Raw genomic sequence first — 18,211 nt, 5'->3', positions numbered from 1 at the left:
TACAGTGCTGCACAACTTGATCCAATAACTGGTTGTCCAAATCAGCTGCCACGTAATTGCATCCCACAGCCAGTTGTCGCAATCTCATCACGTACTGGGCAACCGTTTCTCCATCTTCTTGTTTTGTTTTGCGAAACAAATGCCGTTGAAATGTAGCATTCGGTGTCACCACATAGTGTGCATTCAATGCATCTACGGCTTTCTGGTATTCCTCCTTCCTTCTAGTATTCAAAAGCATCTTAAAAGTTTCCCGAACTGCGGGTCCTGTGGTGAAGAGAAGTAACGCCCTCCGCTGCGCTTTCTGTTCCGCCGTACTGCTATCGAGAAATAGGCCACGACTGTCGGCGTAGACTTCAAATTCTTCCAGCCATGCCTTCCACTTCACACTCACAGTGCTTGCATCACCCGTTGGGTCAAAATGAGGAACACCTCGAAGTGCTAGAAATTCAGCTCCTGTGACTGCCATGAAGAAAACTTTCCAGCTCAAAATCCGATTCAAAATCCAAAATGTTTATCACATTTAAAATCCAAAATGTTTATCCTCGTCACCAATGTCACATTTGTGGCCCGAAATGTGAAATTAATAACACTATCACCACATGCTTTACCAGTTGAACATCTCCGTGTCTTTATTTTCCTGCTTCCCTTATTTTATCATCCTGCACCTTTCACCTCCAGTGCATACCATCTGACTTCCGGTCAGGTTAATACATATCATGCATATTCATTATCATGACAAGGACTTCTCTTTGGATTTCTCTTTGTCAGGACCTCACCCTTGAACTTACTGCCATGAGTGGCCCTACCAGGAGCATTGCTCTAGATGTCATCTCAGGACAACACACACTACTCCACCACGACAAAGGTGACAATCCACAGAGAAGCTCTGTCTGTGCAGTTAATTTAATGGATATTGTACGTTCAAGGCTGTGAATACCACATCATTCTCTGTTCTGAGCTCTCTCATGGGAAGAGTTGACCAAACAAACATAGAAAAAGATTCAAAGGTTTGAAGACTCCTTGAAGGAGAGCAACATCTCAATGAGCTCCTGGAATCTTGGGTCTCTGGTTACTTAATGTGTAGCAGGAGTATTAAGATGGCATTGAGAGCTCAACGGTCAGCTATCAGAACCATACACTCAACTCTCATGTGGTTCAAGTTTCTAAGATTTGAGCTAGTGCCTGTGTTCTGCACTAGGATGGGCATTGTGTTTTTAACCCTTGCATTCTCAATTGGGAGTTGAGAATGTTTCTTAATTTTAACAGTATAATTAATAATTTGTCCTTGTAAATAAGCTTTCAAAGCATCCCATAAAACAAATTTACTGTCAACTGATCCTGTATTTATTTTCAAAAAAAGTTGTATTTGATTCCTTATAACCATAACCATATAACAATTTTCTTCTTTTTTTTCTTTGGCTTGGCTTCGCGGACGAAGATTTATGGAGGGGTAATGTCCACGTCAGCTGCAGGCTCGTTTGTGGCTGACAAGTCCGATGCGGGACAGGTAGACACGGTTGCAGAGGAGAGACTGGGTAGGACACGTAATGGCAGCATCATATAATTCAAAAGCCAGAGGTGTAGCTATATTAATCAATAAAAATGTACCAATCAAAATAGAGGAGGAAATAATGGATCCAGCAGGGAGGCATGTAATGATAAAGTGTCAGATATATTCAGAATTCTGGAATTTGGTCAATATATATGCACCTAATGAAGAGGATCAAAAGTTTATGCAAGATATTTTTTTGAAGATTGTAGATACGCAGGGGAATATATTGATAGGAGAGGATTTTAACCTTAATTTGGACCCAAAGGTGGATAAAACTGGACAAAAGACTAACAAAAAGATCAAAGTAGTCAAATTTATGGTTAAATCAATGCAGGAAATCAACTTTTGGATATATGGAGGAGGAAACACCCAAAGGAGAAGGAATACTCATATTATTCAAGTAGACATAAAACATATTCAAGGATTGACCTGTTCCTGTTGTCACCCCATATCCAAGGGAGAGTTAGGAAAACGGAATATAAAGCTAGATTGTTATCTGATCATTCACCCCTGTTATTAGCAATAGAACTGGAGGACATCCCACCAAGAACATATAGATGGAGATTAAACTCCATCCTGCTTAAAAGACAGGAATTTAGAGAACTTATTGAACGCCAAATTAAAATGTATTTTGAAATAAATACGGAATCAGTGAAAAACAAATTTATGTTATGGGATGCAATGAAAGCCTTCATTAGAGGGAAGATAATAAGTTATGTAACTAAGATGAAGAAGGACTACAATCAGGAAATAGAACAGTTGGAAAGGGAAATAGTAAGTACAGAAAAAGAACTAGCAACAAGGGACAATAAAACAAAAAGAAGAGAATTGGCAGACAAAAAAATAAAATATGAAACATTACAAATATATAAGGTGGAGAAGAACGTAATGAAAATAAAGAAGAAGTATTACGAGCTAGGAGAAAAAATGCACAAAATACTAGCCTGACAACTTAAAACAGAACAAGCTAAAAGAACTGTATTAGCATCAAGGAAAAAGGACAAACAAATTACATATAACCCAACAGAGATCAATGAAAACTTTAAGGAATTCTATGAATAATCATACTGAACTGAGAACAAAGGGAAAGAATACAAAATAGATGAGTTTTTAGCTAAAATTTAACTACCAAAATTGCAAGAAGAAGAGCAAAACAAATTGATAAAACCATTTGAAATAGAGGAAATACAGCATATATTAAAAAAGCTACCGAACAATAAAATGTATGGAGAGGATGGATTACCAATAAAATTCTATAAAACATTTAAAGAGTTATTAATTCCTCCTCTCCTGGAAGTAATGAACCAGATAGAAGAAACACAAAACATGCCAGATTCATGTAAAACAGCAATTATTACAGTAATACCAAAGACGGGGAAAGATCCACTAACACCAGCATCATATAGACCAATATCTCTACTTAATTCAGATTATAAGATAATAGCAAAACTATTAGCAAACAGATTGACCAACTGTGCATCAAAAATAGTAAAAATAGACAAAACTGGATTTATTAAGAAAAGACGAACAATGGACAATGTCTTTAAGTTCATTAACTTACTCCATGCAGTACAAGGAAATAAGATACCAACATTGGCTGTTGCTTTATATGCAGAGAAAGCATTTGACAGGGTAGAATGGAATTATTTAATCAAAGTATTACAGAGGTTCAAGCTACCAGAAAAATATATTAATTGAATTAAAGCTTTATATAAGGGACCATTGGCGAAGGTGACAGTAAATGGATATATATCGAACCAATTTAAATTAAGTAGGTCAACGAGGCAGGGATGTCCACTATCTCCCTCACTGTGCGCTTTACCAATAGAACCATTGGCAGAACTGATAAGAACAGAAAATAAAATAAAAGGGATAAAAATAAAGGAGAAGGAATATAAAATCAGTATATTTGCAGATGACATCATAGTATACTTAACAGAACCAGAAATATCAATAAAAGAACTACATAAGAAATTGAAGGAATATGGAGAAATATCGGGGTACAAGATCAACGCAAATAAAAGTGAAGCGATGTCAATAAATAATGTGGATTACACAGAGTTTAAAAAAGAATCACCATTTAAATAGCAAACACAAGCAATCCGATACCTAGGTATTCGATTGAATAATAATTTAGGCCACCTATACAAATTAAATTATCTGCCATTAATGAAGAAATTACAGGATTACTTAGAACACTGGAAAGAATTGCGACTAACACTGATAGGGAGGGTAAATTTGCACTAAAATGAATATCTTCCCAAGGATACAATACCTATTTCAATCGTTGCCAATTCACTTAAAAGAGAATTCTTCAATGAACTAAAGAGAATAATAAGGAAAATCTTATGGAAAGGGGGGAAACTGAGGATAGCGCTAGATAAATTAACAGAATAGTACAAACAAGGTAGTTTGCAGCTACCAAACTTTAAAAATTATTATAGAGCAGCACAATTAAGATATCCATCAGATTTTTATCAAACAAGGGAAAAACTAGATTGGACCAAGATAGAGCTAGATAAAATAGGGGAGAAGGTACCAGAGCATATACTTTATAAATGGGATGAAAAACTGGTGCAATATAGAAGTTCACCAGTATTGCACCGTTTATTCAACATATAGAAAAAGATTCACATAGAAAGGAAAAAAACAAATTACCAACTACCAAAATTATTATTGATGCAAAATCAACTAATCCCTTTCGCAATAGATAACCTTTCCTTTAGAGAATGGGAGAGAAAAGGAATTAAAAGAATAGAAAATTGTTTTTTGGGAAATAATTTATTATCATTTGAACAAATGAAGTACAAATATGGTATAACTCACGGTACAATGTTTGCATACCACCAACTGAAAACCTACTTGAAGGACAAATTGGGAAGCAGACTGAGGTTACCAGAAGGAAGCAGCTTTGAATATGTGATTACAGAAACAACGATAATAAAAAGATTTATAACAAACATGTACATCAAGCTACAAGAGATGGAAAATGATGAAATAAGCTATAAACCCAAACAAAAGTGGGAAAAAGATTTAAACATAAAGATAAAAAAATGAAATATGGGAAAAGTTATGCTCTGGAACTATGAAAAATATAGTAAATATGAGGTTACACATGATACAATGTAATTGGTTACACAGGTTATATATCACACCCCAAAAGTTAAATAAATGGGACCCAACAGTATCAGATAGATGTTTTTGCTGAAAGAAGGAAACGGGAACAACAGTACATGCAATTTGGGCATGTGAGAAAGTGAAAAAGTTTTGGAAAGATCTAAATCAGGTATTAAATAAAATCACAAAAAGCAACATACCAAAAAAACCAGAGATCTTTCTTCTCAGTATTATAAGAAGTAAATAGGCCTCAAACTGGATGAAGCTCAAAAAAGATTTATTAAGATAGCCTTAGTTATTAAGATAGCCTTAGTTATTAAGATAGCCTTAGTTATTAAGATAGCCTTAGTTAGATTTATTAAGTTAGCCTTAGTTAAGATACCCACACTCCTGTTCGGCTCCGAATCATGGGTCCTCTACCGGCACCACCTACGGCTCCTAGAACGCTTCCACCAGCGTTGTCTCCGCTCCATCCTCAACATCCATTGGAGCGCTTACATCCCTAACGTCGAAGTACTCGAGATGGCAGAGGTCGACAGCATCGAGTCCACGCTGCTGAAGATCCAGCTGCGCTGGATGGGTCACGTCTCCAGAATGGAGGACCATCGCCTTCCCAAGATCGTGTTATATGGCGAGCTCCCCACTGGCCACCGTGACAGAGGTGCACCAAAGAAAAGGTACAAGGACTGCCTAAAGAAATCTCTTGGTGCCTGCCACATTGACCACCGCCAGTGGGCTGATAATGCCTCAAACCGTGCATCTTGGCGCCTCACAGTTTGGCGGGCAGCAACCTCCTTTGAAGAAGACCGCAGAGCCCACCTCACTGACAAAAGGCAAAGGAGGAAAAACCCAACACCCAACCCCAACCAACCAATTTTCCCTTGCAACCGCTGCAATCGTGTCTGCCTGTCCCGCATCGGACTTGTCAGCCACAAACGAGCCTGCAGCTGACGTGGACTTTTTACCACCTCCATAAATCTTCGTCCGCGAAGCCAAGCCAAAGAGTTATAGCAAAAAAATGTATTATGTCAACTTGGAAATCAGAAGAGAGCCTGAGAGTACAGCAATGGTACATAGAAATGAATAAATGTATTCCATTGGAAAAAAATAACATATAATTTAAAAAATAAAGTCACATTATTCGAACAAATTTGGGAACCATACATGGAACACAACAGAGAGGGCCTACCGCAGACCTCCACCCCTTAAAATGATAGAATGAGAAGAAGACAAAATGACCTGATCCAGTATGTAAAAGTAGATGACACAATTTTATTGTTTATTTCCATTGCCTGATGTCATTGTTTAATGGGTTTATTGTATTGTATATGTTGAACGTTTAATGGGTTTGGAGGGGGGGTGGGAAGGAGGGAGGGAAGGGAGGGGGGAAAAAGGGGAGAAAATGCAAGAGGGAAATGTTTGTGTGTATTTTGATTAATATGGTTCATAGTGTGAAAAATAAAAAAAACTTTTTAAAAAATTGCACTTAGTGTGTGCGGATCTGGGGGAGGGGGCTGGAGAGATTGTGGGAGGGATAAAATGAAGATCTGTGCCATATGTGGTCGGGGCGTTAGTGGGCCGAAAGGCCTGTTTCCATGCTGTATCTCTACGACTCCAAAATAACGTGCAAAAATCAATAAATGAACTGTAAATGAGTTACATAAAATCAGAATTAAACTTTGGATTATGCTTTCAGAGTTCTTTAATATATTACAATATGACAGGGTGCTTCACGTGAACACTACCAAACCAAATCTATCATTGCCTCAACCAGAAGCATTAAAACAAGTGACTAAAAGTATTGTCAAAGAGGGAACTGCAAAGGTGTTATCAAAGGAGAGATTGCAGTGCAGAGAGAACTGCAGAATGTGGCCAAGGGAATTGCAAGATTAGACTTTGGAATATGCTGAGGATTGCAGGTTGGAGGAGATAAAAGAGAAGGGGTGAGGTGACGGTAAATGAGGATTTTAACAGCAATGAGCAACAGCTCTTTAAACAGTAGCAACAGCTGAAAGCCTTGGCTAAAAGAAAGCACTACTGTACTAAGTTGCTGCTTGAGTGTAACTCCATTTATCTCAGTCCCACAAGCAGCAGGATTCCCACTATTTGTAAAAAGGGCTGTCTGACAGTCAGACGATTTTGATCCATTTGTAGCAGACTGCCATGGTACCTCCTGATGTGAGACTTTGGCTGATAAGCCCATTCAGCCCGGCTGTATGATTAAGCATCCCTTTTTCAAAAAGGACATCCAACCCTTCACATTATACCTTATAATCTCTATCCTTTGCAGATGCCAGCTGCAAATATCGGCAGCAGAAAGTATTTATAACCAAAGTTAGAGGTTTACACGAATCCAAAAGCCATACTTGGGCCTGGTATAGTCTTGGTGCCAGTCTAGATGCTGCTATTCTACAATAACAGAATTCATTAAATGGGGAGTTAACAAGAAAAATTTACCTTGATTCTAATTTGGTATTGGGTGCACTGTCTCTTCCTGATCACTCTGATTCTGGCCCCTGTAGGAACCAGCTCCACTGAGCAAAGAGAAGGCTAATTCAAATGGATGGGTTGTCAAAGATACATTTGCATCACTTTACTGCGATTGCAGCTTGGTACAATGAAGCGGTGCCCATTGGGAAAACCAGCCTTTCATTTTCATGCAGCATTTTGCCAGCATTGCTCTCTTGCCAACTTCTCCCTCAGGAGTACGCCCACAGAATTATCTCAGGATATCCTGGCATTGGAGGCAGGGCAAAGGAGGTTCATGATGTTGATTCTGGCGATGAGAGAGTGAGCTAGCCTACGAAGAGAGTTTAAGCTGCCTGGGACTATACAAGAAGACCATGAGATGTAGGAGCAAAATGGGCCATCCATTTTCCCACTCAGCCTGGCCTTCATCCCCATAACCTTTGATACCCTGGCAAATCAAGAACCTATCAATCTTTGTCTTAAATACACAAAATAACCTGGCCAGCTCAACTCACTGAGATTTAGAAGAAAGGATGGCATGGGAGTAGGTGGGGGGGGGGGGGGGGGGAAACCTCTTACAGAAACATATAAAGCTAAAAAGGGAATAAAATCGAAGTAATCTAGAGATAAGGATAAATTTTTACCACAGAAGATGAGAAATTTAGACATTGGTTAATCAAATCTGAATGATAAAGCTCGGTCAATAATGGCGAGTGTTTTTTTAATGAAATGTAAACAATTTAGGGAAGGAAATCTCCCATTCTAACTGTAGCAAGTATGATCATTAATGCATCAGTAAGTTGTGCTCACATTCATGACAATAAACTCTCCTTCTCATCCATTCCAGTCTCAAACTGACTCTGGATCCAGAGTAACATGTTTAATTTCATTTAAATGTATATGGTATGTCTATAACAATAAACTCATCAAAATTCCTGAGGAGATGGAGCTTCCAATTTACTAACCCTCCAGCACAGTTGTTTAATGTATCAGGTTTTCAAACTTAATGTCCATCAGTCTACTCTACGGACTGGTTTGACAATGGACCAACATTGCTGTGATAGTTTTATGACCCCAGTGTTGCAAGGTTAATTCCTGTGCCCAATAAGGCTTCACCTGACAGCAGACAGAGCACTGCTTCAGATTCTTTGCACAACCACAGCGCCAATCACACATGCAGTGCCAGACATGGTCTTAGACCACAGCCGGAAAGTTGCACCAGGAACCTGCGGTGGTCACTAGCTCAGATCCGGTTGTTTCACAAGGCCTATGTGGAAGCCTTATGGTAAACATCATCAAAACAATACTGCCCTGAAGTGCATACTAAAGTCAATCCTATTTTTTTTTTAAATTTAGACATACAGCAGGGTAACAGGCCATTTTGTCCCACCAATCCGTACTGCCCAATTTATACTCTATTAACCTACAAGCCCGGTATGTTTCGAACAGAGGGAGGAAACTGGAGCCCCCGGGGAAACGTCACACAGACACAAGGAGGATGTGCAAACTCCTTACAGAGAACACGGGATTCGAACCCGGATCCCGATCGCTGGCAGTGTAATGGTGTTGTGCTAACTGCTTCACCAACCATGCCGCCCATGGATGAAAGTAATCAGTGACCTGCTAACTATTCATTCTTCTTAATGGTGTGGGCTATCTAACAGAAACTTTACTTCTTTCAGGGTTCTTAATTTGATTGCGCTGCAGATAACCTTTCCAGAACCTTGCTGACAGTTCAGTGATCTGTTAGATCCATCTGATGCAGTTCTCTGTCTGCTGTCAGGTGAAGCCTTAATGGGCACAGGAATTAACCTTGCAACACTGGGGTCATAAAACTATCACAGCAATGTTGCTCCATTGTCAAATCAGTCCGTAGAATAGACTGATGGACATAAAATCCTTGAACACAACAGACCAGCAGTGATCCAGGGAAACAGCAGACAGAGGGAGGAAACCAGATTCTGCTCCCATACCCGTCTCTGTCGACCATCCCTTCAACTTAGAGTCACAGAAATGAGGCTTCAGTCAGCACTCCAGATAATCTGAGCAAATAGAGGGATGATGCTACTGACGGAGGAACTGTACTTCAGGTGGAGCATCAAGCCAATAGTGTCTGTACAGATGGATATTCAAGTCCGTTTATTGTCACATGTACCAAGATGCAGCAATAGTGATCATTTCATGAACAGTCCAGCAGACATCTCATACACAGAACAACAAGATACAAAAGTGCACAGTCACAAGGAAATATCAGTCGGAGTGGAGAAAAGGTAACAAATTTACTATCTTAAGGCCATTCAAGAGTCTGATTATTGCAGGAAAGAAACTTTTAATCTGAAGGTGGGTGACCCTGTACTTGCTGATGAGGAGAGAGGTTTGCCTTTTAATACAATGGTAGCTTTTCCAAGACAGCCGGATTTATAGAGGGGGTAGCATGAGATGGCCTGAGCCAAATTCACAACCCTCTGCAGTTTCTGGAGACCTTAGAACTGTTGTCCAATGACTTTATTCCTCGAATTACCTTAACAAATAAAATATTTAAGCATAAAATCAAATGATGATCTCAACACATTAGGCTGGCACTTTATAATAGCATTTTAGTTTTTATTCAACCATGCGGTAGGTCGATACCAATATCGTCACTTACAATCCATCCTGAACTGAGAAAGCAATTAGAAATAAACAATGTTGTGTGAAGAGCCATATATAATCCAGACAAGGTAAGGACAGCAGTGAACTAGATGGGTTTTATGTAACCCATCCCTGAGGCAAGTTATTTGCTTTCACTTCATTGCTTAAATTTAACTGTTCTTGTTGCCAAAGTGAGATTTGAACTTCAGTTTCAGGATCCAGAATTCTGGTTACCAGTCAAGTAACTTAATAACACTTGTGCCCAATGGATTTAAGTGTCATTCATGGATTTGAGCATGGAATCCACATTGATATTCCACTGCAGTATTAATTAAGTAATGTCTTTTGAGTAAGCTGTTAAATAGGGCCTCATTATTGGTAAGTGGTAAATCTACCTATTTGCCCATTAAGTGTAAAAGAAAAACCTTAGAGAGGGCAAAGGCTCAAAATGTCAGTGATTTATCTTTCTATGTACGCTATGACATCTGCTGAGTTCCCCAGTATTTCAGTGATTTTACTACAATCACAGCGTCTGCTCACTTTCATGTTTCGCATCCAAGCCATTTTATTCGTGGCCAGTATTCTTCCCTTATCTGACATCAATGGTGCAAACTATCCAATCATGATTACTTGGTTACTTTGCTGTTTGTGAGACCTTGCAATGATAAAACAGATTGTTGTGTTTCTGGCAACAATGACAATATTACAGTTTAGACATATTTAGACATACAGCACGGTAACAGACCATTTCAGCCCACAAGTCCAGGCTGCCCAATTTACACCCAGTACGTTTCAAACAGTGGGAAACCCCACGCAGACTCAGGGAGAACATACAAACTCCTTGCAGACAGTGTGGGATTCGAACCCCAGTCTGATCTGACCATGGACTCAGCGCCACTTACCTGGCTGTTTCCCACAACCCTTAATTCTGCTGCTGTTCAAGGTTTTACCTCCATCTTCAACACATTCAATGAGGCATTCTCTGCTGCTTCCTTGGACAGAGAATGGAAGAAGCAGTTTCTCCTCCTCTTAAATCTACTCCCTCAAATCTTAAGGCTGCTCTGATCTTACTTGCCAGATGCTTCTATCTTATCTATTCCCTCCAGTCTCTATAAAATCTCTTCATCCTTCTAAACTCCAGTGAGTATGGTATCAGGCTCATCAATTTCTCCTCATAAGCCAACCATGTCACTTCTAGAATCAACCTGGTGAACCTCCTCTGCATGGTTTCAACAGCCAGTACATCCTTTCTGAAGTAAATTAAGAACACTGAAGAGTACAGAACAGGAACTGGTCCTTCAGCCCATGTCTGCCCTCCACACAATGCCAAATTAAACCACTGCTTGTACAGGATTCATATCCCTCTGTTTCATGAATATTCACATTCCTGTTCCATTTATTATCATCTAGAAGAGAAGATCACTAGGACTGTGGCTTAAATAGGGCTCAAAGGATGATTGAGAATTCTTTCCATTCAGTACACAGAATCTTTGATCCACTACTATCAAGAAGGAGGTACAAGAGCATGAAAATCAGGACTGCCAGGCTGGGAAAGAGCTTCTTCCTGCAGGTTGTGAGATTTTTTTTAATGGGCATACAGCATGGCCCACGAGCCCATGCTGCCCATTTGCACCCAATTAACCTCCACCCCCGTTACATTTTGAAGGGTGAGAGGAAACACACGCAGACACAGGAAGAATGTACAGACAGCACAGGATTCGAACGCTGGTCTAGACCACTGGTGCTGTAACAGCATGGTGCTAACTGTACCCCTGTAGCCGAGTAAACCATTCCAAGATATTTATATATACTTATTTTAAATGATATCTTTATGTCTGCATGTGATTACTATGTGCTGTGTATTCCACCAGCGTGGTCTCCGCTCCATCCTCAACATCCATTGGAGCGCTTACACCCCTAACGTCGAAGTACTCGAGATGGCAGAGGTCGACAGCATCGAGTCCACGCTGCTGAAGATCCAGCTGCGCTGGATGGGTCACGTCTCCAGAATGGAGGACCATCGCCTTCCCAAGATCGTGTTATATGGCGAGCTCTCCACTGGCCACCGTGACAGAGGTGCACCAAAGAAAAGGTACAAGGACTGCCTAAAGAAATCTCTTGGTGCCTGCCACATTGACCACCGCCAGTGGGCTGATAACGCCTCAAACCGTGCATCTTGGCGCCTCACAGTTTGGCGGGCAGCAACCTCCTTTGAAGAAGACCGCAGAGCCCACCTCACTGACAAAAGGCAAAGGAGGAAAAACCCAACACCCAACCCCAACCAACAAATTTTCCCTTGCAACCGCTGCAATCGTGTCTGCCTGTCCTGCATCGGACTTGTCAGCCACAAACGAGCCTGCAGCTGACGTGGACTTTTTACCCCCTCCATAAATCTTCGTCCGCGAAGCCAAGCCAAAGAAGTATTGTACGTGTGTGCACCGTGGTCCCGAGTGTGACAGAGTATTTAGAGGTGGTTTGGGAGGAATTGTTAGAGCAGCTTGCACACACACATTTTAAAATACAGAATATTTGCAGGACTTTTGCAGAATGTTTTGCAGGAGGCAACAAAGTATCGACAACAGCTTGCCTGGGAGAGCATGTGATCTTTGCAGGCAGAGGAAAAGAGTTTTGCTCTCAGAGAGGGAAGGTGTGAAACAAAGAGAAAGGAGATGGAAATCACTTCCAGAGGGACAAGCTGGCAAACTTTGGAAGGCTGCCTGGTCAAAGGAGGAAATTGGCAGTGTGAAGGGTGACCTGAAAGAGGATCATCTGGAGAACCCTGAAAGGGGAAAGTTTCATCAGCAGGACTGATTGGAATTGCCCCACTCCATATTTTATTTTATTTTCTTATCAAGCTTTGGATCTACATTTGAGCAGAATAACTTCATGATCTCCATTCAACTGCAGATTGGAGTGTGCTAAAATTAAGAAGTGTTTTGTTAGAATAAGGGGAAATTGCTTCCATGGACAGAATGATTGGTGGCCAAAGGAAACATTTATGGTAATCATATAGATCGCCAATGAGTGCACGACATTGTGATGAACTGGCTAATTCTCTCAAAGTGCTGGTACAGACACAGTGTGGTAAATTTTGCTGTTTTCTTCCACAACCCATTGAAACCAACGGGCACAATTTAACTCACTCCTGGTATTGGAAACATTTCAATTTACTGTTTCATTGGGAGAAACCAATTTGAAAACTGAGAATTCAAGCTTCGTCACGATTCCAATTGTGCGGGCAAAGAATGGCTGGTGATGTTGAGCAGGTCCGACAGCATCTGTAGTCTATCAACACTTCAAATCCATCACCTTTATCAATTCAGGTAGATAAAATTAAATACATGAAGGGCAGAAAAGATGGGGGAGGGATCCAGAGGGGATAGGCAGAAAGTGTGAGAGGTAGAGAGAGAGAAAAAAATAAAATGAGAAATCACTGGGAAGGAGTGGGGAAAGAAACGTTGGAGGAAGATAAAAAAAATAAATAAATACATGAGTGGGAAAAGCAGAGATGAAAAAATTAGAAAACTTGGGGATTGAGGCTGTTCAGGAGGACATTGAAGTGTTGGTCCTCAAGTTTGAGTTTGCCTTCACCCTGACAATGCATGAGGCCAAGGACAGACATGTCACTGTAGGGATGGTTGGGGGAGGTGAGATGATTGGCTACAGGGAGCTCATGTTTATTCCCACAAAGAGGTTCAGACAGCCTTAAACCTAATGCCATGAACATTGCTTTCCCTAACATTGGGTAACTCCCACCCCATCTGAATCCACTGTTTCCATCTCTTCTTTGCTCACTCCTCAAACTAATTTTTTGCCCAAATTTTCTTCCCCTCCCCTTCCTACAGGTTTCTCCTGCTACCTGTCTCTCCACCTTCCACACCTTCTGTCCGATATCCCCTCTGGGCCACTCCCCCTGCTTCTTTCCCCCTTTATGCATTTAATTTCACCTTTTAAAATCAGTCTTGAGAAAACGTTTCAACACAAAATGTTGACTGACCGTTTCTACCTGCTGAGTTGTGCCAGCAATTCTTTATTTGCTTAAGATCCCAGCATGGGCACCTTTGGTGTTGGCAATTACCTGGAACAGCTACCCCCACGGGGCATTGGGATGAGCAAATGGCAACAGTTACACAATTAGCGGAATGTAGGCTTTCTGCTGTACCTGGTAGCCACAGAGATACTACAGCAACAAAATATATGTTTGAGGTTTGACTGTAATCATGGTTGGAATTCATACTGAGGGTTAACACATTCATACGCTTGTGCTGAGCTACCCGGTTGCAGCCACTGTCACCACTTCCCGCATTAGGGAAGAACCACAGAAACAGGCCCCTTGGCCCTTCTCGTTTGTGCCGAACTGTTATCCTGCCTCACTCCACCGACCTGCACCCAGAATGGATCCCTAAGTACCTCTCCCCTCCGTGCAACTGTCCAAATTTTTCTTATATGTCAAACCTGCATTCAGCTGAAAGCTTGTTCCACACCACTCTGTGTGTGAAGAAACTCCCCCTCCTGTTACCCCTAAAGTTCTCCCGTTTCACACTGAACCCATGACCTTGTATCTCTCCTACCCTCAGTGGGAAAAGCCGAGTTGCATTTATTCTATCTGTACCCAATCTAATTTTGTATCAAATTCTTCTCTGCTCCAGGGAATAAAGTCCTAACCTGTTTAACCTTTCTCTGCAACTCAATTAGATCTTCAAGTCCTGGCCACGTCCTTGTCTATCTCCTCTGCACTCTTTCAACCTTATTGCTCTCCTTCCTGCAGTTCAGTGATCAAAACTGCGCAGAATATTTCAACGGTGACCTCACCAAGGGAGAACAGAGGGCTGGGCCTTGCCTGGGGGAGAATGGAGGAGCAGGGAAAGATTCAGCCGAGCATTGATTTTTCACTGCCCCCTGCTGGCAAGGGCACAAACGACATCTCGAGAGGCCCCCAAGCTCATGACCAAAAGACTGGCCACTTCGTGGACAAGGTGCCAACCCACAATATCATACCTCGGAACAGGAGGAAACCGCACGGAGAAAGACAAGGAAAAACAGTCTGTTGCTCACATTCAATAAGGAAACAACACAACAATGTCATTCTTGCCAAATGGACTCCTAGAGAGCAAAAAGACCAGTTTTTCCCCCCTTTAATACCCACACACCCAATTACACCTGGGAGAACATTCACTTCTGCCAATGCATAACCACACCAAAAGTTGAAGGAAACAGTTCCTCCTTTTAATTAATAATTGACACTATAATAATTTGTCAACAATGTTGATGGCTTGAAACTATGAATGTTTATGGAGCAAAGATACATCCCCGCAGAAATGTTGGTGAACATGGTATAGGTTTCATTTAACCCGGGGGGGGGGGGGTAACGACAAGGTGCCACCGTGGTGGTCTTGGTGCAAATAGAAATGAATGTAACGATGCACACGATGGAAATGTATGGCTATGAAACTGAGGAAAGAGACTTTGAACGGTTTCCCTTTTGTAAATCGTTTATTGTAAATAAACTCTATTTGGAGGTTTTCTAACTCAGTCATGATTAGCGATCTGCAGATCATTCAAGTCTCGGGCTCTTTATCCTCTGCTCCCGATCCGGGCACCCCTTCCAGAGTCGCTGCATAGTGATCCATCCTGTTCCAGGAGCCCATCATGCGGAACTGGCAGTGGGACGAGGAGGAGAGCGCACCTCATTCCTGTCCTGGGGTTCAAGAGGAGGTGTGACGGCCATCGCTTGACCATCTGTCCTCCAAGACCACTGCCCCATCTAAACCTAGGGTGATCGCTCCCTCTCTGTGTCACATATAACACACAGCCCCTACACACACATCACCCGACACACACCTACAACTTACACACCTTACACCCCCACACACACCCACCTACACATACCCACCCCACCCCCACACACAATTCCTGACACACACACCTACACCCTTCACACCCACACCCTTACCCCCCCCCACACACCCCAGATCCACCCACCCCCAAACACACCCCCTACACAGGCACACCTACACACCGACACCCCCCACCCCACACACACACACCACACACACACACACCCCACATACAACGCCACACACACCCACTCTACACACATCCCCACATCCTACACACACCCCCCCATACACACTACACACACACACCCCTACACATACATACACCCCAAACACACACACACCCACACTCTACACACACCCCCACATCCCACACACCCTACACCCCTCCCCCCCCCCCACACACACACAGTGTGTTTGTATTGGTTATTTTTGCAATACTGTTTAAATCTTATAAAATATACTTTTAGACACACGGTATATAATATATATAGTAACCTCCTTTGAAATGGCCACCCAATCTAAACCCCGTGCACCCACGTTGTCCATGCAGTCGGACACTAGTCCCAGTTCATTACAAATCCACGGCAGCTCCTGATAGCAAGACACTAACGCCCAACCTGTGTTCGGGAAATGAAATCAGGGACATAACAAATATATGTTTGGCATTAATGCAAGTTGAAAAGAGAGCCTTGAAGGCATCGTTTCACCAACTGACCTCTCGCCGGGATGTCGGGCACCAACTTGAGGGGTCCTATCTGCCGGAGCTGGAATGCAGTTCGCACTTCGTGGCAACTTGGGTGCTTGAGGTGGACCCCGCTCAACCAAGCGCAGATCAGCACCAGGGGCAGGGCGCACTTGAGGCTGGCTTCCATCTCGCAGGTACAGCGGGAACACACACACGCACAGCTCGATCTCGCCTCCTCCTCCTCGACCAGCGGCGAGCCGGCTCCCCCCGCCTCCCTCCCCACCCACCCTCCCTCCCTCCCTTTGCAGAACTTCTCTGAAAGTTTAGCGCCTCATCCTTGGCGAGAGGGAGGGGAAGGTGGGATCTCTTGGCACGGAGTTAGCTTCCCCTCACCCTCCACCCCCATCTTTATTGATTCTTCGGACAAAACTGATCGCGTGGGTTCAACGCCTTTGCAATTTAATGGCGGTGAGAAGTCGCTGGCTGGGCTTCGATGCGAATTGTAGTTAGAAGAGATACCTGCGACGCGGAGAAACGTCCGTCTCACGGGCGAGGGTCGGGGTTTTCGTGGAAAGTACCCCCCCCCCCCCACCCTGTTCCTGCGCTGCGCTGCTCCCTGCATTCTAAGTCCAACGTCGAACCTGTGCCCAGCCTCTGCATCAACCCAGCATTGGAGTTAGTTTCTGAAATGTCCCATCGGATGAGAGGAAGGATATCAGTGAGAGAGAAAGAAAGAGATGTTGCCCGGACTTCAGGAACTGAGTTACAGGGAGAGGCTAGGCAGAGCAGAGAAGAATAAGGGGAGATTTCACAGAAGTATTTAAAACTATAACCGTTTACAGCGCGGAAATGGGCCATGTCGGCCCTTCGAGTCTAGCTCAACCCTCCCGCTCTCCACCCATAACCCTCCAGCCCCCTCACCTCCATGTACACATCCAACCTTCTCTTAAATGACAGAAGGGACCCTGCCGCAGCTATCTCTTTTGGAAGATCATTCATTCTGCCACCACTGGCTGAGTGAAAAAGCATCCTCTAATATTTCTCCTAAAGTTTTGCCCCCTTACCCTTAACTCATGCCCTCTTGTTCCAACCTCCCTTGCCCTCAGGGGAAAGAGTCTGTTTATGCCTTGTCTATCTATTTGTTTCATAATTTGAAATACCTCTATCAAGTCCCCTCTCAGTCATCTAAGTTCTAATGAATAAAGTCCCAGTCTCCTTAATCTCTCCCTGTAATCCAGATGCTGTAAGCCAGGCAACATCCTTGTAAATCTTCTCTGCACCCTCTCCACCTTATCTATATCCTTTCTATAATTTGGAGACCAGAACTGAGCACAGTACTCCAAACCAGGCCTCACCAATGCCTTAAACAGTCGCAGCATCACTTTCCACCTCCTATACTCTATAATATGATTTATGAAGGCCAGCATACCATAATGCCTTCTTAACCACCCTGTCTACAAGGGAATCCACCTTCAGTGAACTCTGTACCATAAACCCCCAAGTCCCCCTGTTCCTCTGCATATATCAATGCCCTCCCCTTAACTGCATCTGTCCTATTCTGGTTAATTTTACCAAAATGCAACACCTCACACTTGTCTACATTGAATTCCATCTGCCATCTTTCAGCCCATTCTTCCAAACAAACCAAATCCTCTGTAATCCAAGAAAACCTTTGTCACTATCCACCATTCCCCCTATTTTCATATCATCTGCATATTTTCTTACCCTGTTAACCACACCCTCCTCTAAATCATTAATATAAATGATAAACAACAAGGGACCCAGCACTGATCCCTGAGGCACCCCACTTGTCACAGCCTTCCAACCTGACAGACAATTGTCCACCATGAATCTCTGCAGTCTATCTTCCAACCATCTCTGAACCCATATCACAATCTCTCTACTAATCCCTGGTGA

General features: G+C 42.6%; 1 protein-coding gene across 3 annotated transcripts in view; it reads right to left on the bottom strand.

Moving 5' to 3' along the window:
- The window catches only part of LOC138742229 (glypican-5-like), a 641,419-nt gene extending 624,917 nt beyond the window's left edge, over nucleotides 1-16,502 (bottom strand). For all 3 annotated transcript variants that reach the window (XM_069896343.1, XM_069896341.1, XM_069896342.1), the window contains exon 1: nucleotides 16,325-16,502. In XM_069896343.1, coding sequence (XP_069752444.1) covers nucleotides 16,325-16,481 — 157 coding nt within the window. In that variant the 5' untranslated portion in view covers nucleotides 16,482-16,502. The remainder of the gene's footprint in view (nucleotides 1-16,324) is intronic.
- Nucleotides 16,503-18,211: the final 1,709 nt, after the last annotated feature.

The sequence above is a fragment of the Narcine bancroftii genome, chromosome 9, assembly GCF_036971445.1.
Source record: "Narcine bancroftii isolate sNarBan1 chromosome 9, sNarBan1.hap1, whole genome shotgun sequence".
NCBI classification, from domain to species: Eukaryota; Metazoa; Chordata; class Chondrichthyes; order Torpediniformes; family Narcinidae; genus Narcine; species Narcine bancroftii.
Note: the sequence above shows the minus strand (reverse complement) of the source record. Positions and strands in the feature narration are given on the sequence as shown.